At 42.4% G+C, this 22,901-nt stretch overlaps 2 protein-coding genes across 2 annotated transcripts in view; both read left to right on the top strand.

The window, feature by feature from the left end:
* NOL8 (nucleolar protein 8) overlaps window positions 1–4,587 on the top strand; it is a 32,688-nt gene extending 28,101 nt beyond the window's left edge. The window contains exons 16-17 of the mRNA XM_049770191.1: window positions 2,258–2,337; window positions 4,054–4,587. Of these exons, the coding sequence (XP_049626148.1) occupies window positions 2,258–2,337; window positions 4,054–4,104 (131 nt within the window). The 3' untranslated portion in view covers window positions 4,105–4,587. The remainder of the gene's footprint in view (window positions 1–2,257; window positions 2,338–4,053) is intronic.
* Window positions 4,588–6,911: 2,324 nt separating this feature from the next.
* IARS1 (isoleucyl-tRNA synthetase 1) overlaps window positions 6,912–22,901 on the top strand; it is a 55,051-nt gene continuing 39,061 nt past the window's right edge. The window contains exons 1-7 of the mRNA XM_049769983.1: window positions 6,912–7,016; window positions 11,264–11,388; window positions 12,456–12,612; window positions 12,821–12,940; window positions 14,122–14,204; window positions 16,297–16,414; window positions 18,610–18,757. Of these exons, the coding sequence (XP_049625940.1) occupies window positions 11,270–11,388; window positions 12,456–12,612; window positions 12,821–12,940; window positions 14,122–14,204; window positions 16,297–16,414; window positions 18,610–18,757 (745 nt within the window). The 5' untranslated portion in view covers window positions 6,912–7,016; window positions 11,264–11,269. The remainder of the gene's footprint in view (window positions 7,017–11,263; window positions 11,389–12,455; window positions 12,613–12,820; window positions 12,941–14,121; window positions 14,205–16,296; window positions 16,415–18,609; window positions 18,758–22,901) is intronic.

Below are 22,901 nucleotides of genomic sequence, written 5' to 3'. Positions count from 1 at the left end.
AAAAACTATATGGGGGTCCTGGAGCAGTAGCGTAAGCGATAGGACATTTGCCTTTCATGTGCTAACCTAGGACAGATCGTGGTTCAATCCCCTGGTGTCCCATATGGTCCCCCAAGCCAGGAGCAATTTCCGAGCACATAGCCAGGAGTAACCCCTGAACGTCACCAGGTGTAGCCCAAAAAGCAAAAAGCAAAAAAAAAAAAAAAAAAATTATATGGGGCTGGAGAGATAGTACAACAGGTAGGGCAAATGCCTTGCACACAACCAGCCTTTGATTATATATGATATATATGGCACCCCATATGATCCCCCTGAGCTTGCCAGTAATTATTTCTGGGTTTGTTTCTTACTTTTTTATACTTTTTTTTTGGGGGGGGGTCCACACCCAGCAGCACTCAGGGGTTCCTCCTGGCTCTTTTCTCAGAAATCACTTCTGGCAGGCTAGGGACCATATGGGATGCCAGGAATCAAACCAAGGTTTCTCTGAGGTTGGCCACATGCAAGGCAAATGCCCTACCACTCTTTTATCTCTCTAGCCCCAGGAATTATTTCTGTTTTGTTTTGTTTTGTTTGGGGGCCACACCAGGTGAGGCTCGAGGTTACTCCTGGTCATGCACTCAGAAATTGCTCCTGGTTTGGGGGGACCATATGGGATGCCAGGATCGAACCTGGGTCAGCCGCATGCAAGGCAAATGCCCTACCACTGTGCTATCGATCCAGCCCCAGGGGTTATTTCTGGATACAAAGCCAAGAATCAACTCTGATCACTGTCAGGTGTGGCCTTCAAACCAGTAACAGAAACTGTGTAGTGACCACAACTGGAGTTTGCTCTTTGTGTGACAATTCCAATCCTCATGGCTGGTCAGTGAATTTGTGATAGAATCGGGGACATTATCCTTTTGTAGAGTTCTGGGGTGGGGCCACTGGAGGTCTAAACATTTCTTTAATCTTGTCCTCTTGGGCCTTAACAAAGTTCTCCAACATGGCAGGAGCAGCATCTTCTGTGCCAGCATTTCTGGTGGCAGGGCTGAACTGCACCAACCAGTCAACTCTGGCTGAATTGTCTTGTGGCCTCTCTTAAAAGTCACAATGTACAGGTTGGCTAGATACTATAGGATCCTTTGCTGGGGTCTCAGAGGTAGAACAACGAGTCAGGTACTTGCCTTGCATGTGGCTGCCCCAGGTTCAATCTCCAACATTCCATACACCTCCTCTTCCCAATATTCCATGAGTGATTGCTTAGTGCAGAGTCAGGAGTAACCCCTGAGCACAACTGGGTATGGCCCAAATATTTAAAATAAAGTAAAATAAAGGATCCCTTGCGTGGCAGTGGCTAGCTCCTGGAAGCATTTCACACCTAGACTGGCAGGTCCATTATCTTCCCCAGTAGCTTTGAATGTAGTCTCAGTGCCCCTGGGTCAGTTTTTGCATAGGGTAAATTCTTCAGAATCTTTTCCTGAGGAATGGCCCCAAAATGAAACAGTTCACTCACCTGAGATTTCCTGGTGTGCCAAGAAATGAGCTGCTAACTCTACAGTCGTCTGAACTGCTAGTCCTTGACCAGGCAGCCTTACGCAGTGGTGGGACCTACTTCCTACTTTCCCTGAACTCCATACCCTTTACTTTGACATGGCACAGCTGAGACCTGGAGACTACTTCAGATTCCCATCCTTGGTACTCCCCAGATCTCCAGGGCTTCTGCAGCATCTCATTACTGCCAGGCTTGAGCTCCACACCCTTGGCTTTGGTCGTGACCTCAACCTCAGGCACAGCTGAGTGATGGTTACTGCTACAGCTTATCACCCTTGGGTTCCTAGAATCTCCTGGCCCTCTTCAGCCACCCACATTACTACCAGTTGGTATGTTTTGTGGGAAAAGAATTTTTTTAAACATTTATTTAGGTTTGGGGGCCACACCCAGCGGTGCTCAAGTGTTACTCCTTTCTGCATTCAGAAATTACTCATGGTATGCTCAGGGACCATGTTGGATGCCCGCGAATCGAACCTGGGTTTGTCCCAGGTCGGACATATGCAAGGCAAATGCCCTACCCGCTGAGCTATTGATTTAGCCCCCAAGATTTTTTAAAGCTGATATGGAAATTCTTAGCATTCCTACATTTTTTTCTTATCAAAAATTTTATTCTGAATTAGAATAAATTGAAAAAATTGGAACGATTAACCTATATTAATAATTGATAAAGCTAATACTTGAATGTTGGATGTTTTGGAATTGACTACACTTTCATATTCCAATAAAGGATCTGACTTATTCTGGAGAGGAGTGGGAAATAATGTTAGTAAAACTTCTTGGGAGGCCAGAACGAACAGCTTACATATGGTAAGTAATTTTATCTACATATCGATTATCTTAAAATAGATTTGTTGTTAAACTGTGATCAGTGGTTGTGAGTGAAAAGCTCAGTGAACTAGAGTGAATGTTTTACATGCAGGAGGCCTGAGTTTGATTCTGGTAGTACATATTTTCTCTTCAACTTAGGCCGGGAATATTCCCTGAGTACTGAAGGGTGTGGTTCAATTCTCTCAGTTAGCACCCTCTCCCCAAAAAGAAAGACTGAAAAGAAACATGTTTTAGGAAGAAAGTAGGAATATTATTTAAATGTTCAGGAAGTTAGGACATTTTTTTTTTTTTTTTTTTTTTTTTTTTTTTTTTTTGGTTTTTGGGTCACTCCCGGTAAGGCTCAGGGGTTACTCCTGGCTATGTGCTCAGAAGTTGCTCCTGGCTTGGGGGACCATATGGGACACCGGGGGATCGAACCGCGGTCCGTCCAAGGCTAGCGCAGGCAAGGCAGGCCCCTTACCTTTAGCGCCACCGCCCGGCCCCAGGACATTTTTTCAACCCCCACATGATGTAGATGAGACTATGGACTGTCTTCAGCCATACAAATTTTTGTTTGTTTTTGGGCCATATCAAGTGGGCATAGAGTTATTCCTGGCAGACTCAGGTGACTGAGTTTATATAGGATGCTGGGAATTGAACCTGGGTTACCTGTTTGGAAGGCAAATGTCCTACTCACACTATATTAGTCACTTTTAACCCCAATTCAAAAGTTTTTTTAAAAATATTTTCCATCATAAACTTCTTTTTCTTTTTGGGTGGGGACAACTAAAGGGCAGCATCACAACTGGCCATACTCAAGTCTGTCTTCTGGCTCTGTGCTCAGAGATCAATCCTGGTGGTATTCAGGGGACCATATGTAGTATCTGGATCAAACCCAGGTCAGTAGTGTGAACATTTGAAAGGCAAGCACCTCAACTGCTGTACTATTTCTCTGACCCTATTGTCAACATATTTGAAGTGTAAAATTTTTATTATTCATGGGCTTGTGCTCTATAGTGCAACATGTGGGGCATTCACCTTGTACACACCCATTCTGATCCCCTGTATTTCTAATGGTTCCGTAAGCCCACCGTGGAGTGTGGCCCAAAAAACAAATAAATTGATTCTTCACTATCTATTCCAGGGGTCCTCAAACTTTTTAAACAGTTCACTGTCCCTCAGACTATTGGAGGGGCTGACTATAGTAAAAACAAAACGTATGAACGAATTCTTATGCACACTGCATATATCTTATTTTGCAATGAAGAAACAAAACAGATACAAATCCAATATGTGGCCCGCGGGCCATAGTTTGAGGACCACTGATTAAAACACTTTCAAAATTGTTCCTACAATTTTGAATTGACTCTGAGTAATCTAAACTTTGTTTCCTTTCTACTAAAAATTATGTACAGGGCCCGAAGAGATAGCACAGTGATAGGGTGTTTGCCTTGCATAAGGCCAACCTGGGAGGGACCTAGTTCAATTCCTAGCATCCCATATTGTCTCCCAGCCTGCCAGGGCTGATTTCTGAGTGCAGAGCCAGGAGTGACCCCTGAATACCATTGGATGTGGCCCAAAAACTAATCTATCAACCAATAGATAAAGTTTAAAAAAATAAAAATTGTCTATGTGTATATTCAAATAAATGAAAAATTTATTTGAAAATCATATACATTTATATTCAACATAAGTTTTTAACTTTTGTTTTTCTAGGATTGTCGGAAGAAACATAAAGATGCCAAGAGGAGAATGAAAACCAACTAATTTCATTGATTTTGATGCTGAATTGTAAACTGGTTTCACCTATACAAATTGGTGATTCAGAAAATTATACCTGACAAAGGAATTAAGAGTGAAGGAATAATCAAAATTTGGCCAGCAGATTTCAGCCACATTGCTCTTTTCTATAGATTTTCTTTGTACATCTTTCTAAGTAATTACTTCAGAAAAATTAACCTGAGCTTTGAAAAGAGTTAAACACAAGGTAGTCCCTCAGAATCATTTTTATATGTAAATATATGCCCTCCCACCTCTGAAACAGTAGACATCTCCTATGGAAGATTACATCATGCCATTCTGTGTGTATAGATAAAAACGCTTGTGTTTTCTAAATTACTTTGTATGTCTTATAGACTTCCTGAACTATTTATTTTCACTAGTATGAAATATAATGAAAGGTCAAATTAAGGACAAGTTTGAGTTCAGTACTTGTTTGAAATTGATTAAAATACAGACGTTTTATTTTTATTCTCTTGTCATTGTTGTGATGAAGGGGACAGCTACACATGCCTAGCATGAGGTGCACGCTCTTAGCTGTTATCCTCCTGGAAGGTTGTGCATACTGCTGTGGTGTGCACACTACACCTCGGTGCTCGCAGGAGTTTGTAGTCCTTCAGTTGTGTTTGCACACATGCTCTGATTCGAACTCTTAATTGAAGTCCAAGTATCAAGTGATGGTTGTGGTGATCATATGTGCTGGCCATGAGTTGGACTTCCTGATGGTGGCACTCTGTTATCTTTTAAGTTACCAGTTATCACCCCAGATGTGGGTGTAGCAGGGAATCCTTGTGCAGAGGAGTGACAGCAGAGTTGTTAGGTTTCCACTCATGCATGTAGGGTGGGGGTTTGAACTCATGGCCTGCAAGGCAGTGGCTCTATGACCCTATGTGGCCTCAGAAAGCAGACATTTTATTTGTTTGGACTATACCTACTACTTGGGGCTTACTCCTGGCCTGGGCAATGCAAACAGTTTGAGGTAGCAACATGAATTCTTTGAGAACCAGAAAAAAAATACCAAATGCAGTTTTCCTGTTTTAGCCTCAGGATTTAGTGCAGAGGGGCCCTTCACATTAAATCAGATGTTTAAAATGTTGTTAGAACCCTGAATCCAGATAAGGAATCTGATCTAGGGACTGGAGAGGTAGCATAAGAATAGATTGCTTGTCCTGCATATGATCAACCCAAGTTTGATATTCAGCATCGCACATGGCACCCTAAGCATGACCAGGAGTGATCCCCTGAATGCAAAGTCAGGATACGGCTGAGTACGACCAGATGTGGCTCAAAACCCAAAGGAAAATAGAAACATCTAATAATTGTTAAATAACTTGACTAGTATTCAAGAATGATACATTTATCAAATTGGACTTGGTACAAAATTTTATTATATAGATAACAACAAAAGATTACCATATAACCACAAGTATATATCTGAAATAAATATATATTGTTTGGCATCTTGAAAGAAAACTCAGAACTGGGGTGTCATCGAGCTAATTATCTACCATGTGTCTGGCTACCTAAAATTGCTGTAGCTTATAATGAATGGATGGGTGCTCAGTATGTAGGGATTTGGAAAAAACAGTATCCAAATGACTGAATGTAGGGGTCGCCAAGGTGGCACTAGAAATGTCTGCTTTGCAAGCGCTAGGCAAGGAAGGACCGCGGTTTGATCCCCCCAAGCTAGGGGCAATTTCTGAGCGCTTAGCCAGGAGTAACCCCTGAGCATCAAACGAGTGGCCCAAAAAACCAAAAATAATAATAATAATAATAATAATAATAATAATAATAACTTAATGTAGAGTTATTCACATTTATACATTGTACTGTTTTCAAAACTATTTTTGTTTTGGGTTTTGGGGGCCACACCCAACAGCGCTCAGGGGTTTACTCCTGCCGGCTCTGGGGATTATATGGCATGCCAGGGATCAAACCTGGGTCTCTGTGTGCAAGGCATTTGCCTATCGCTGGGCTATCCCTCAGCCTCTGAAACTTAAGACTTCTAAGCAGAATGGGAAGAGCCACTCTACAGGATAGATAGATAGATAAATAAATAAATAAATATCAAATTGAGCACGTGAGGGGCTGGAGAGAGAGCATGGAGGTAGAGCGTTTGCCTTGCATGCAGAAGGACAGCGGTTCGAATCCCGCCATCCCATATGGTCCCCGGAGCCTGCCAGGAGCGATTTCTGAGCATAGAGCCAGGAGTAAGCCCTGAGCACTGCCGGGTATGACCGAAAAACCAAAAAAAAAAAAAAAATCTTAGGGGAAGGAGAGATCGTAAGGCCAGATGTGAACTGCCCTCCCCTCACACCAAATACTATGTTCTTAGTCCCCTTTAAGTCGTTTTGCTTGCTTGCCTGGGGAGCCACACCTGGTGCTGCTCGGGGCTCTTGCACTTAAGAATCAGTCCCCAACTTCCAAAGTAGAAGAAATGTTCCTGAAAGAGCACTGTGGGCGGGCAGAACAGAATGCGAGGAAGTTGGAATCAGGGAGAATCGCTCCAGTTGGGCCCTTATCCCAAAGAACGCTGCTGATTCTTGTCAGTGCCTCGCACACTGCGGGGGGCGTGTGCCCTTCTTGAGCCCTGCAGCTCGCAAGAAGCTGCGACGCCCGTGGACATCGCTGCCCAGCCCTCTAGGTCCAGACACTGGGGGGGGGGGGGTCTTCCCGGCGTGCTCCGCGGTACCGCAGTAGGGCGTGGCGCCTCTTCCAGCCAACAGGCGCCCGACTTGTTCGTGGGTGAGGCACCGCACGCGCGGATTGGCCCGTGCACCGGCCTTCCTCCGGGCCCTGGCTGGGCGTTGCATCACTTGGGGACACGCGCCGGCCAGGCCACTGCGTGGACCCGTTGCCTCCCGCACGTTCCCGCAGGTCCTGTCCGCGGGGTGCCTCAGGTACAGCCCTCCCCCTTTCTGCCCGCGCCGTGCTCCCCGATACGCTCCTTCCTGAAATCAGCTTCTGCCAAGCTGCACAGCCCCCCTTTTTGCACGCCGGACTAAGTCCACTGGCTAGCGCTGTCTTAAAGTCTTGCTGTAGTTGGGAGCGAGTTGCTGGCACGTCGATCCCTAACGAGGAAGTTCCTGGTTGGTCTTCAGTCTGTCTAACGGAGTAAGCCGGGTAGAGAGATCTGAGATTTGAGGCTGAAAGTTGGCGATCTCCAGAAGTTCCCCAGTTTGCATGCATCTTGGGAACACGCCGTCTTGTGTGCGATGTAGAGGATTCGGATGCGGGTGTTTTCTGGTGGAGCTTTCCGGAGAAGTGCTGGAACTAGTTGAGAGAAAAGGGGAGGTTGAGTCTTCGAAGGTACCAATCAAGCCCTAGATTCAACGGGGGATCTCGGGCTCAAGCTCCCCGATGCAGTTGCAGCCTGGGAGACGAGCAAGAGCACAGCTAGCTGTCTGATGGGATCTGGAAGTTAGAGGTTTCTTTAAAAATTGCCTTGGGCTCTGGCCTAGAAGATAGGTAGGCATTGGAGTGAGAGCAAAGAACCATAGTCAACTTGAGTTTGAGAGCATGTTTTGATTCAGTGGAGGGGGAATGGCCAGAATCATTTCAGACACACAGTTGAGGGCGTGTTTGCAGAACAAATGAAAGGTTGACTCGCGAACCATATAGAATGCCGGGAATCGAACCCGGATCCTTCCCAGGTCAGCCGAATGCAAGGCAAACGTCCTACCGCTGTACTCCGTTCTAGGAGGTAATTTGAGTGTTGATTGCATTTTGTAAAGTGACTAAATATGGTAGAGGAGGTAATTTGATTGGTTTGTTGTTGTTGTAGTTGTTGGCCATACCCAGTGGCTCTCGGTTTACCCCTGGCTCTGCTCTCAGAAATCGCTCCTGGCAGGCTCTGGGGACCATATGGGATGCCGTGGAACAAATTCAGTCAGTCTTGAATTTGGCAGCATGCAAGGCGAACCCCATACTGCTGTACTCCAACCCAGGAGGAATTTGAGTGTTGATTGCACTCAGTAGAGTTGGTTGATTTTGTTTGTTTTTTTTTAAATTTTTTATTTAAGCACCATGATTGCAAACATGATTATAGTTGGGTTTCAGTCACAAATAGAACACCCCCCACACATCAGTGCAACATTCTCACCTCCAATATCCCCCCCTCCCTCCTTCCCATCCCCTGCCTGTATTCGAGATAGGCATTCTACTACAGTTTTTTGCTTTGGTTTGTTTTGGTTTTGGTTTTTGGTTTTTGAGTCACACCTGGCAGCGCTCAGGAGTTACTCCTGGCTCTATGCTCAGAAATCGCACCTGGCAGGCTCGGGGGACCATATGGGATGCTGGAATTCGAACCACCGACCTTCTGCATGAAAGGCAAACGCCTTACCTCCATGCTATTTCTCTGGCCCCTACAGTTACTTTTTTAAGTTCAGTAAGCTGTTTTTTTTTCTTTTCTTAAAGGATAAGTGTTAAAAAATATAGTAGTAAAGTAGTAGCATAGGCCCAGCAAAATATGGAGAAAACGGGAAAAAAAATTCTTGGCCTGATTACAAGAAGGTCTCACCCCAGAAGTTTATTGGCATAAGACCGACTCTGGGCTCCAGGCATACCAGTCTGTCCAACCCCTGATGGTCCCGGTGAAACTTTTTCGCACTTCAGCTGTTGTTGGTGTCAGGTTCCTGTATTTAAAGATTCTGGATTCTGTGCATTTTCTTCATCAAAGTCAGGTTGATGTGGAGCATCCTATAGTTTCACCTCACCATTAGATGCGGAGAAACCTGCCCTGGAAGCAGGTTGTTGCTAAGTCATCTGGGCATTGAGAGCACTCTTTGGAGTAAATTGATGTCAGAGCAGTGCTGGGTCTTCCCTGGTAGATGTTTGCATCCTGGTAATGTTATAGACAATTGTGGTTGTTTCCATAAATGGTATCCATTGTTAGGGGTGTATGGGCAATGCCCATTCTTCTGATGCCTAAGCCAAATCATTGTGCCAATCAATGTTCAGGGTATGAGGCCAAACTGCATTACAAAATTTGTGTTCCCATCGCTATTAGATAAGAACTTGTTTGCATATGTAATATTTTCCCATTTTAATGTGCCTGTGCAAAAGAGAAACAATGCCACAAGGTATTGTTGGTACATCTGGGGGCTGAGGAAGCAAGTCCAACATTCCCTGTAACTTGGTTCTAACATGAATTCTATACAGAATTTCTACCAGCATTGCTTATTGTTTGTTTAAACAAACAAAAAAACAGTGGGCAAAATTGTCATTATATAACAGGATATTCAAAAAGAGTTATAGGGGGCCGGGCGGTGGCGCTGGAGGTAAGGTGCCTGCCTTGCCTGCGCTAGCTTAGGACGGACCGCGGTTCGATCCCCCGGCGTCCCATATGGTCCCCCAAGAAGCCAGGAGCAACTTCTGAGCGCATAGCCAGGAGTAACCCCTGAGCGTCACAGGGTGTGGCCCAAAAACCAAAAAAAAAAAAAAAAAAAGAGTTATAGTTGTTAAGGGAATACATCTAAGATATACAAAGGAAGTACACATGTTCCTTTTATGTTTTAGAAATAGTCACGGGGGAAGGGTGTTGTTTCCGGGACACCACTTTGGTCTGTGATTTGGCCATCTGGAGTCTGTAAACAGCTCGCAGCACTCCCATATCAGGAAATGTCTTTGAGTGGGATGTCTCTTTGTTGTGATTTTTTATGAAACGAAATAGTAAACAAAAAAGTAATCACAATAACTTACTTGAGGTTGCTGTGAACTGTTAAAAGACATCATTTTACCAGATGCGTTCAGAGTCTATCCCTGGCTCAGTATTAGGATCTGGTTATGCTCAAGGAACCCTAGTGGGCAAAGGGTCCAACTTAGGTTAGCTGTGTTGCAACACAGATGCCTTAACCACTGTACTATGTCTCTGACCTTTGGTTTACATTATCTGCATGGCAATGGTATACTATAATTTTGTTTTTTACTTTGTGCTTTTGGGATCACACCTGGTAATGTTCAGGGTCTACACTCAGGAATGACTTATGGTGGTACTCAGGGAATAATATAGAATGTTGGGTATTAAACCCAGGTCTGCTGCATGCAAGGCAAATACCCTACCACACTGTACTAGCTCTCTAGCCCCTAAAGTAATTTGTTTTAATCACTTGCTGTAAATATTTTTTCATGTTGAAATATGTTGAAACAATGCTTCTGTTTTGTTTTTATATTTGTCATTATAACTGCACTTTATATTACAGAACTCAAAAATGGCTGGGGATGGACCTATACACTTTTGGGTTTATTTGACTTACTATAACTATAATTATAGTTTTTGAAAATATAAATTGAATAATTCAGACAGGGAATAACTGAAAAGGGAAGAGAAATAGAGAGCAACTAGACAGGGGGATCATCTGGTGAGTTAGATATTTAAGATGATAGGAGGAATAGTGAAACTATTAAGATAGTGGAATTAGAAACAAGTGTGACACTCTGGTCCCAGTAATTTTATTTTTAAACTCACACAAAAGTGTTTTTTTGTTGGTTCTTCCAAGATCTATTAAATATAAGGTTACGGAAGGCATATATAAATTGAACACTGTGGAGGGATTGGCTTTGAAATATATGCCTAATACTCAAATATCAGTAACTTTATATATTTTCCTTTAATTAAAAAAAAAACTTTTTTTTTTTTAAAGAGCTTGAATTAGCTGTAGAATCTAGAGAGGCCTAAAGAGTCTGGGAAGGCAAGAGAGGATCGAAAAGAAATGTTTATGCGTGTTCTCCCTCTCCCCCTCCTCTCCTTTCCCCTTCTCCCTCTTATTACTGGATACTCTTCACATACAGTCTCTAGTCTAGTGGATAGAAGGGGCATAGCATTTCTGTGAATTTGGCATGGGGGCTTCCTCAGCAACCTCAGCCTGGTCACTGAGACTTGCACAGTAATATATGCACTCAAATATTAATGTGTAGCCCTCTGTTATTTCTAGTTTCTGCTTTTTGGGTCACACTGGTGGTGCTCAGGACTTACTCCTGACTCTGCTCAGGATTACTGCCAGTAGTGCTTGGGAGATACTGTGCATAACTGGGAATCAAACCTGGGTCACTGCCTGTTTAAACAAGTGTCCTATGTGCTTTACTCATCACGACCCTCTGTTCTCCAACACACTACATTTTAGAGTAATAAATTTGATTTCTTTTACAGAACAAAATGGTGCAACAAGTTCCTGAAAACATCAATTTCCCTGCTGAAGAAGAGAAAATTTTGCAGTTCTGGTCTGAATTTAACTGTTTCCAGGAATGCTTGAAACATTCAAAAAATAAGCCAAAGTATGTGAATTTTCTGGGTAAAGGTAGAATTTTGTTTGTTTGTTTGTTTTTGATTTTGGTTTTTGGGCCACCTCGGTCACACACAGAGGTTATATGGGATGCCCGGGATCGAACCAGGTCTGTCCCAGATCTGCTGCGTGCAAGGCAAACACCCTACCGCTGTGCTAAAGGTAGAATTCTTGAGCAGTCATTTCTCAGGAAAAGTTTCTTTAAGGCAGATTCTACTTCATCTTTGAATTCTAAAATTCTGTTGGCTTTCTGAATAGTAGATTTGTGTTGAGGATGAGTTATATAATGTAGTTAGATTTTGTTTCAAGAGATACGAAAAGAGTTAATGTATTGTCCCTTTTTTTTTTTTTTTTTAAGTTTTTGGGCCACACCCGGCGTTGCTCAGGGGTTACTCCTGGCTGTCTGCTCAGAAATAGCTCCTGGCAGGCACGGGGGACCATATGGGACACCGGGATTCGAACCAACCACCTTTGGTCCTGGATTTGTATTGTCCCTTTTTATTTACCACATTTAAGTTCTTTTGTGGATTTATGTGTATGTGTGTGTGTTTTATGTTCTTTTTGTTTGTTTTGGGGTCACACCCGGCAGGACTCAGGGGTTACCTTTGGCTCCAGCTCAGAAATGGCTCCTGGCAGGCTTGGGGGACCATATGGGATGCCAGGATTCAAACTACCGTCCTTCTGCATGCAAGGCAAAAGTCACCTCCATGCTATCTCTACAGCCCCGGGTTTTTTGTTTTTTGGGCCACACCCGGCGATGCTCAGGGGTTACTCCTGGCTGTCTGCTCAGAAATAGCTCCTGGCAGGCACAGGGGACCATATGGGACACCGGGATTCGAACCAACCGCCTTTGGTCCTGGATTGGCTGCTTGCAAAGCAAACGCCGCTGTGCTATCTCTCCAGGCCCTACAGTCCTGTGTTTTAAGTCCTTAAACCTAAACTAGCACTAGCCCTCTGTTTCTGCTTCCAATCTCTAACCTCCACTTTCCTTAAGGTTTTTTTTTTTTTTTTTGCTGTTTGTTTTAAAGTAATATGACATGTTTTTATTTCCTCTATTAGATTTTCCTTCTATGATGGACCTCCTTTTGCAACAGGACTGCCTCATTATGGACATATACTTGCTGGGACAATTAAAGACATAGTTACAAGATATGCTCACCAAAGTGGCTTCCATGTGGACAGAAGATTTGGATGGGATTGTCATGGTTTACCTGTGGTATGTTTAAGTCAGAAGTTTTACAGTGTTTGTGGTTTTTTTTTTACCTGCTTGTATTTATTAGATTATATAATCAGAATTTTTTTTGTCTTTAATATTACTTCATTTCTGTAATGCTATAGTTAAAATCTCTTGATTTTTCTAGAGTTGCAGAATTAAAACTATTTTCTAGAACAAGTGTGTTGATGATCTTATCACAAATTTTCAGGAATATGAAATTGATAAGACACTGGGAATAAAAGGACCAGAGGATGTAGCCAAAATGGGGATTGCAGAATACAACAAACAGTGCCGAGCAATTGTGATGAGATATTCTACTGAATGGAAGGTCAGTCATGGGTTCTTTTAAATAGAATGAACAAGGATATTGGTTTATGGTGGAAGCAGAAACTAATTATGTTCCTTTGTATTTTTTTTTTTTGTTTGTTTGTTTTTGGGCCACACCCGGTGATGCTCAGGGGTTACTCCTGGCTATGCGCTCAGAAGTCGCTCCTGGCTGGGGGGGCCATATGGGATCCCGGGGGATCAAACTGCAGGTCGGTCCTAGGCTAGCGCTCACAAGGCAGACACCTTACCTCTAGCACCACCACGCCAGCCCCCCTTTGTATTTCTTTATTTATTTTTTGTTTTTCTTAGAGAGGGAGAGAGATAGCCTCTGAGCAGGAAAGGAGAGAATCTTTTTTCATTTTTCTAGCGAGAGAAGAGAAAGAGCATTTTTTTAATGAAATGTTCTTATTATATGTGCACATTACCAAAGCTCAGCTCTTCAGCAGGCTGGATGATATAAGAGGTTGACCATACTCTAAGAATGTTTAGCTTCCAACTCCAGCTCTGTTGCTTAAACTCTTGAGTTTGGACTGGACTATTTCTGATTGAGCTGCTTGCCTTTTGTCACTATACAGGTTAGGAATCAGACTGTTCTCAGAAATAGACCAACTGAAAGGCTGCTATTAAAGTTTGAGTTTTAAGTTCCTTCTTGTTATATTCATTTGATGCCATTTGCCTACTGCTTCTCTCTTTTTTTTTTTTTTTTTCTTTCTTATTTTTGATTTTGGGTTTGGGGCCTACACCTGGCTGTGCTTAGGGGTTACTCCTGGCACTGCACTCAGGAATCACTCCAAGGATGCTCGGTGACAATATGGGGTGCCAGTGATCGAACCTGGGTTGTTTGTGTGTGAGGCAAAGCCTTACCCCTTGTGCAATCACTTCGACCTCCCCTTACTGCTTCTCTCTCTCTCTGTTATTTTTGGTTTTTGGGTCACACTTGGTGATGCTTGGTTGCACCTGGCAGGCTCAAGGGACCATAAGGGATGCCAGGGATCAAACCCGATCTGTCCCGGGTCGTCTGCATACATGACAAATGCCCCACTGCTGTGCTTTCACTCCAGGCCCCTTACTGCTTCTCTTGATGATAGTGCTCTCCTAGCTAGTACCCTTATGGCCCTGACTCCTGCTGGCAGAGTTTTGCCATCACTTGTTATCTAATGACGACTGTTCAAATTTTTAAAGTCTACCGTTACCAGACTTGGCCGTTGGATTGACTTTGACAATGACTACAAAACTCTCTATCCTCAGTTCATGGAATCTGTCTGGTAAGTTTTTTTGCTCATTGTAAATATAATAAATATGTTCGTTTTATTGATGGAGAGATGGTTTTAGCAGACCAAAATTATTATTATCATTGGTGGATTTGCATTGGTTTGGGTCTGATTTTACTTTTATTTTCTTCATCTTTATTTGGGGGTTGACAGTGCTCAAGGGCTGGACTGCCTCTGACTCAGTTCTCAGGAGTTACTCCTCACAGTGCTCAGAAGAACATGAGGCCTTGCATGTTTAAAGCATGCACTCAGTTTGTTGAGCCATATCTCTGATCAGACTTTCTCACTTTTAGGTCTACAGTGAAACAGTAAGGTACAGAGATGTTAGACTCTGCCCATGTGTTCTATTTCCCCCCATTGCCAACATACTTCAGCAGTATATTTTGTACAATTACCGGATCTACATTGGCTTAAAAATCACTCTTTTGTTTTCTGTGGATTTGAACAAAATTGCAATGACATATGGATCCTTAGAAAATCAGAGATTATTTCTTTTATATTTTATTTTCTTATTTATATATTTATTTATTTGTTTTTGTTTTTGGGCCATACCTGCTGATGCTCAGAGTTTACTCCTGGCTGTGCACTCAGAAATCACTTCTGGCTTGAGGGACCATATGAGACGCTGGTAGATCAAACTCCAGTTCGTCTTAGGTTAGCGTGTGGAAGGCAAGTGCCCTACCACTTGCACCACTGCTCCAATCTTATTTATTTATTTCGGTTTTGGGGCTACACCTGGCAGCGTTCAGGGGTTATTGCTGGCTCTGCACTCAGAAATTGCTCCTGGAAGGTTCAGGGGACCATCTGGAATGTCAGGGATAGAACCCATGTTCGTCCTGGGTCAGCAGCAAGGCAAATGCCTTACCACTCTACTATCAGGTCCCTCAGAGATTATTTCTTTTCGTGTGTGTGTGTGTGTGTGTGTGTGTGTGTCTGTCCGGTCCCTCAGAGATGATTTCTTTTCGTGTGTGTGTGTGTGTGTGTGTGTGTGTGTGTGTGTGTGTGTGTGTCCGTTCGGTCCCTCAGAGATTATTTCTTTTCGTGCGTGTGTGTGTGTGTGTGTGTGTGTGTGTGTGTCACACCCAGCAGCACTTGGGTTATTCCTGGCTCTACACTCAGAAATCACTCCTGGCAGGCTCAGGGGACCAATGGGATGCCGGGATTCGAACCACGGTCCTTCTGCATGCAAGGCAAATGCCCTACCTCCATCTATCTCTCTGGACCCTCAGATTATTTCTTTTTTTTTCTTCCATTTCATAATCTCTCCCTTTATTATCTCAATTAACCTTTATTTAAAAAGCAAGCACTGGGGGCCGGAGAGATAGCATGGAGGTAAGGCATTTGACTTTCATGCAGAAGGTCATCGGCTCAAATCCCGGCATCCCATATGGTCCCCCATGCTTGCCAGGAGCGATTTCTGAGCATGGAGCCAGGAGTAACTCCTGAGGACTGCTGGTGTGACTCAAAAACCAAAAAAAAAAAAAAACAAGCACTGAAAATAATTCAGACCGTTTCGTTACATTACTACTTTTGGGCAAGAAGGATGGGCATCCTGCCTGCAATGCAAGTGCCCTACCCTCTGTATTATTGCTCTAGCTCCTGTCACACACACAGGTGAGGATACAGGTACAGAGCACCTACAGTAGATTTGCTCTACTTACTGTACTCTTTCTCTGTATGCCCAACATGTTAGCATTTTTACATTACATTACAGCCTTCTGATGTAGCTTACCAGTTAGGTCCCCATTGTATGTATGTTGGTACTCCTTTGACAAAATATAAACTGAAGAAGGTTTAAATAATGTGTTTGGGGGCCGGAGAGATAGCATGAAGGTAAGGTGTTTGTCTTTCATGCAGAAGGTCATCAGTTCGAATCCCAGCGTCCCATATGGTCCCCCGTGACTGCCAGGAGCAATTTCTGAGCATGGAGCCAGGAGTTTCCCCTGGGCACTGCCGGGTGTGACCCAAAAATCACACACACACACACACACACACATACACACAAAAGCAAAAAAAAAATAAATAATGTGTTTGGGAAATAGTTTTAATTATGCCGTTGTTCAAACTCCATCTCTTTACTTGACAGGTGGGTTTTTAGACAACTCTATGATAAAGGCCTTGTTTATCGGGGTGTGAAAGTCATGCCCTTCTCCACTGCATGCAATACTCCACTTTCAAACTTTGAGTCTCATCAGAATTACAAGGTAAGGAGATGTTAGTAGCCTGAAATTATGTACATGGAAGTTAAAATAGCTGTGCAGTTCCCAGCTCACTTTGGCACAGGCAATGACCAGGACTTATTCCTTACTCTGTGTTTGGGTAACTTTTTTTTTTCCTTTGTTTTGGGTCACACCTGGTAGCGTTTAGGGGTTACTCCTGGCTCTATGCTCAGAAATTGCTACTGGCTCGGGGGACCATATGGGATGCCAGGGATCGAACACGTATCCGTCCTGAGTCAGCCACATGCAAGGCAAATGCTCTTCTATTGTACTACCACTCCGGCCTTGTTTGGGTCACTTCTGATGGGGCTTAAGGGACCACATGTGATACCAGGGATTAAACTAGAGTTGGTCATGCATAATATAAATGTGTGTACTACCTGTCTGGTTCTGTTAGGGCAATTATTTTTCTTCATTTGCAACTTTAGAAACCTTATTTATTAAAAGTGTTTGGTAGTGACTTTCGATTTTCTCTGCTGCCCTCATCATAACCTGTAATGTATAAATAAATTTTATTTTTTTAAATAAATTATGTTACTTTTTTTTTTTTTTTTTTTAGTTTTTCGGGTCATACCTGTTTGATGCTCCAGGGTTATTCCTGGCTACACGCTCAGAAATTGCCCCTGGCTTGGGTGGACCATATAGGACCTCGGGGGATCTAACCCTGGTTTTTTCCTTGGCTAGCACTTGCAAGGCAGACACCTTACCTGTAGCGCCACCTCACCAGCCCCAAATTATATTACTTTTTTAAAACGGAAGAAAGAAAGAATTTGGAAGAAAACCTGATTTGGCTCTGGTGAGCTGGGTTTTCTCATGAATAATTTACTGTCATTAGTATAACGGTTAGTTTAACTAAGAATCATTTTACAAAGCACACACATAGCACAGATTTATCTGAACAAATAGTAAAAGCACCAGGTCTTCTGTAACATGAACTAGCTTATTTTTTATGGCTTACGTTTGGGAATTAGGATATTAAACTTTGCCTTTCAGCAGCTATATCAGTCTTTTTTGTTTGGTTGGTTTTAGTTTTTTGGGAGGGTCAATATCCAGTGGTGCTCAGGGAGGTATTCTTGATTCTGTGTTCAGGAATCACTTTTTGCAGGCTGAGGGGAACTATATGGGATGCCAGGGATCGAACCCAGGTTGGCTGCGTGCAACAGAAACACCCTCCCTGCTGTGCTATTGCTCTGGCCCTGAGAAGGCTTTTCTAAATCTCTTACTTGAGGTGGGAGTGCTGATGCCTGTGATCCTTTAAATTACCATCTGTGGTAGTACAATATTATGCGTGTAAAAGGTAAAGAAAAACATGCTAAGTACTTGTTTGTTGTTTTGTTTAGTTTGTTTTGGGATTACACTACTTGGTGGTGCTCAGGTCTGATTTTTTTCTCTGCACTCAGGGATTACTCCTTGTGGGGCTTTGGGAACCCTAGGGATGCCAGGTTGTTGAAGCAGTTCAACTGTATAAGGCGAATGCCCTACCTATAGCAGTATGTCTTTGACCCCAAAAAACATGCTAAAGATTTGGATACATAAAGACTTATAACTTGAAATCTTAAGTCTTCTTATATTGCTGTGTTTTTGTTTTTGTTTTTGTTTGGTTTTTGGGTTACACCTGGCAGCACTCAGGGGTTACTCCTGGCTCTATGCTCAGGAAACGCTCCTGGCAGGTTCAGGGAACCATATGGGATGCCGGGATTTGAATCACTGTCCTTCCACATGCAAGGCAAACACCTTACCTCCATGCTATCTCTCCAACCCCTATAATGCTGTGTTTTTATACACTTGGGGAGAGTGGTGTGGGAGTTGGCAGTGGCATTTCCAGTGGTGCTCAGAAAACCTTGTGGTGCTGTGTTTCAAATCTGGGCTCCCAATTATAAGTGAATGGAATGATATTCATGGCTCTTTTATTTGTTTGTTTTTTGTTTGGGGCCACACCTATTGATATACTATTGTTCCATATAGTGACTCTGTGGCCTTTTTTAAATGGGGGGACTTTTTATGGGGGCACAGGTGATTTTGGTTTGGAGCCATACCAGCAGTGCCTGGAACTCACTCCTGGCTCTGCCCTCACGGATGGGATGATGGGGATAGAACTCATGTCAGACATGAGCAAGACACGAGCCCTGCCTGTTGTACTATCTTTGAGCCCTTGTAAAGGACTTTTTGTCTTTATTTAGGATGTTCAAGATCCATCTGTGTTCGTGACATTTCCGTTAGAGGAAGATGAAAATGTATCTCTGGTTGCGTGGACAACAACTCCCTGGACTCTACCCAGTAATCTCGCCGTCTGTGTGAATCCGGAGATGCAGTATGTCAAGATTAAAGGTAAGTGCAAGTCAGGTTATCTTTTAACTGATATAGGTAAAGAATAAAAGCTTACATTTCCTGCTGAGTACAAATAGAAGTTGGAAAAAGTCGCAGGCTAAATCAAATAAATCACATTTGGTGTCAGAGATCATGTTCAAACTGCCTGATCACAGTCTGCAGAGTAGCCGTAGGAGGCTGCCAGACCATACTCTAATATTAGGTGGTACCAGGCAGTGAAGTCCTAGCCTCACAGGCCATCTCCCAGCTTCCCTAGGGCATCTCACAGGTAAAAAGGGGAAGAATATTCTGTCATGAAAGATTGAAAATTGGGACCTAGAGATAGGGCATTTGCCTTGCACATGCTGACCCAGGTTTGATCTCTGACATCCCACATGGTCCCCAAGCACTGCCAGGAATGATTCCGGAGCTCAGAGCTAGGAGTAACCCCTGAACACCTTATGGTGTGTCCTCAAAACAAAACAAACAAAAAAGACTCAAAATACCAGCAAATTCACCTTCCCTACCCAGTCTTATCCCACAGAGTTGTTTATTTTTATTATTTATTTTTATTTTCTAACAAAAATTTCATTTTATTAGAAACATTAAAAATTATAATCACAGGGGCCAGAGTGATAGCATGGAGGTAGGGTATTTGCCTTGCATGCAGAAGGACGGTGGTTTGAATGCAGGCATCCCATATGGTCTCCTGTGTCTGCCAGGAGCGATTTCTGAGTGTAGAGCCAGGAGTAACCCCTGGACATTGCCGGGTGTGACCCATAAACCTAAAAAAGAAAAAAAATTATAATCACAAATATGTGAAATATTTACCATATTTTCCAGACGACTTTCGAAACAAAAAAAAGTCAACCGAAAATTGAGGGTCGTCTTATACACCGAGTATATCCCAAAAAATGTTTCAGTATGTCACTAAATGAAAATTGTCTGAATATTGCCACAAAACGAATTTTCCAACTCGATCCTGCACCAATCACTGCAAGTCTGCTTGGACCGCCTCTCTAACTCAGCCAATCCAAGCAGGCTTTTATGCATGCAAATTAGACAATGTTCTGTACCCGAATCTACACTGTCAAAAGCCTGCTCAGATTGGCCAGAGTCAGAGAGGAAGTCTATGACAGTAGAACCTTTGAACCTTTGCTTGTTGTGATTGGCTCACTGTGGTACATGAGCACAGGAACACATGCAGCACATGCAGCACAGGAACGCTCTGTCTGATACAGCAAATATAGGCCTAAACCTATGTTTTAACTGTAAAATTAGGGGGTCGTCTTATACGCCGGAAAATACGGTACTCTAATCTTTATAAAACATAATGTTAAGGTGCAATGTTACTTTAATAAAAATAAGACATACAAAACCAGGAATATTATGAAACATATTACATTTGAAGAAACCAAGACATGCAACTCTAGTAAATTGCTTAAGGGTACAAAGCTGGCAAGGAAAGAAAAAAATAAACTGAGTTTTGGTACAACAGAATTAACCAGAGGAACTCAGTCTTTAATCATCTATACTAATTCATTCAGGGACCTATCTTTTGTTGAAGTTGTTCTCATATAAAATTCTCAAAAAAAACCCAGCAAGGTATTGAAACAGGTGTTCTCATCTTATAGATGAGAAAACTTAGAGATGAAAAAGTAAAGACTGTAAAGACAAACACAAACTTTGGGCACAGTTTCAGATCTTGCTTTTGACCATATTTAATATTATGAACAATAGAAATAAATTGAAATGAAAAGCAACTGAAAATTAATAACATCCTCTAATTGTTTTATTTTTGGTTTTTGGTCATACTGGCAGCACTCAGAAATCACTCCTGGCAGGCTCAGGGAACTATATGGGATGCCGGAATTTGAACCACCATCCTTCTGCATGCAAGGCTATCTCTCCAGCCCCCAAATCCTCTAATTTTAATTGTTAATTTGTTACTGTGTTTTTGTCCATTTTAATAAAGTTAAAATATATTATACATCAGGAGTCCCTAAACTCTTCTTGCAAAATTCTTTATGAAGATATTAATAATACTCAAAATAATAAATGGAGGTAGAGAATGGGATTAGGTTTCCTGGTCACAGGAGATTTGATTACAATATGTAATAGGTTGAGGCATCATAAATGCTATCCTTTCTCTTTTCTTCCTTTATTACTTACTATGTCTTTCCTTATAAGTAGATCAGGTTCAACACCAGAATATGTTGCATTAAATTAAGTGAAAGGAACTTAGCTTTACCGTTCTGGTGATACTCTATGAAAATAGTATAAGAAAATAAATAGCATAAGGAAATGAATAAAGAACTATTTAAGCTTTTAGTCTGCTAAATCCTCCTGAAATTTTAACTTCAGTAAAGTAGAGCACCAGGGAGATTAAATAGTCTATTCAGTACAAAGGGACTCACAGAATTTTCATGGGGATCATCAGTTGCAAAAAGTACGTTAAAAGGTACAGTAGTTGTGCTGAAGTGAAAGTACAACAGATCGGGTACCTGCTTTGCTGCCTGGAACCTTGTTTGGTACCCTAACCAGGGGTCTTCAAACTACGGCCCGTGGGCCACATATTGTATTTATTCCCATTTTGTTTCTTCACTTCTAAATAAGATATAACCAGTGTGCATAGAAATTTGTTCATAATTTTTGTTTTTACTATAATCTGACCCTCCAACAGTCTGAAGGACAGTGAACTGGACCCCTGTTTAAAAAGTTTGAGGACCCCTGCAAGCCCTTCAGGAATGGCCCTTGAGTCTTGAGTCAGGTGTGACCTCCAAAAAAAAAAAAAAAAAGCAATCTGACAGTACAATGCACTGTGTGTATATTTGACACCATTTTCTTTCCTTTAAGGTTCCTTTAATCATGCTCTACTTTTTCTCTCAGTTACACTCTGGGAGAAGTAACGTTCTAAGAGTTCCTTTTCAGTTCTACCAGGTCTGTTTTATCCTTGAAGGTATAAATGCTACAGTCATTTCATTCTCTCCCAAACACTTTACCTCCATGCTCTCTCTCCGGCCTCTAATCCAGCCATTTTAAGGGAGTTGTTTGCTTGGATGATTTTTCCTCCAGTCTGTTGAGTCTATGTTTGTTCTGAGTATTTAGATGTGTTTCTTGTAGACAGCAGAATGTTGTATTTAGCTTTTTGATCCATTTTGCCACTCTGTGTCTCTTAACTGGTGCATTTAGTCCATTGATGTTGAGCGAGATCATTGTCATGGGATTTAGTGTCATCTTTGTGTAGAAGTTTGGTGTGTCTGTTGGTCTGTCTTGTTTTAAAAGTAGACCTTTCAGTTCTTCTAAGGCTGAATTTGAATTCCACAGAGTTGTTTAAAAGGACAGTTAGGCCTGAGTTCGAATACTGCTTTTTTGTCCCTTTTAACACCACCATGGTATCGCTGCTGACCCCAGCACTACTGGACCCTGTGACACCAAATGACAGGGTCTGAGCATAAGAGAATGTTGTCATGGCCTGAACAATATAATTGTGAATGACCCCAAATTCCCAAACACCCTTCAGCAGGCCCTCTGTTAGAAAAAAAAAAAAAACTGGTAAGAAAGCTCTCTCTAAATACTAACATATAGAGAGATAGAGATATTCATGCTGTATGTGAAATCATAAAATTATACTGATAATTTATATATATATATTGATATTGATATTGTTTTTTGGGTCACACCCAGCAGTGCTCAGGGGTTATTCCTGGCTTTATGCTCAGAAAGTGCTCTTGGCAGGCTTGGGGGACCATATGGGATGCCAGGATTTGAACCACCGACCTTCTACATGCAAGGCAAATGCCTTACCTCCACGCTATCTCTCTGGCCCCACTTTATAATCTTTTGTTTGTTTGTTTTGGACCTTACATGACGGCACCCAGGGGTTATTCCTGTGCTCAGAAATTGCTCTTATAAGGCTCAGACCATACGGATGCCAGAGATCAAACTCAGTCAGTTGCATGCAAGATAAATGCCCTACCCATTGTGCTATTGCTCCTGCCCCAATATTCTGCAGTTTTTAGAAAAAGAATTACAGTTATGTAATTAATGGTGGCGTGAGCTTCATGGTTTGTAAATTAATGACTCTTATTTTATCATTTAGATATTGGTTGTTTAGGTCATACCTTACGATGCTCAGGAATCAGTCCTGTTGGGACTTGGGGTG

Source organism: Suncus etruscus, chromosome 3, assembly GCF_024139225.1.
Source record: "Suncus etruscus isolate mSunEtr1 chromosome 3, mSunEtr1.pri.cur, whole genome shotgun sequence".
Lineage (NCBI taxonomy): Eukaryota > Metazoa > Chordata > Mammalia > Eulipotyphla > Soricidae > Suncus > Suncus etruscus.
Note: the sequence above shows the minus strand (reverse complement) of the source record. Positions and strands in the feature narration are given on the sequence as shown.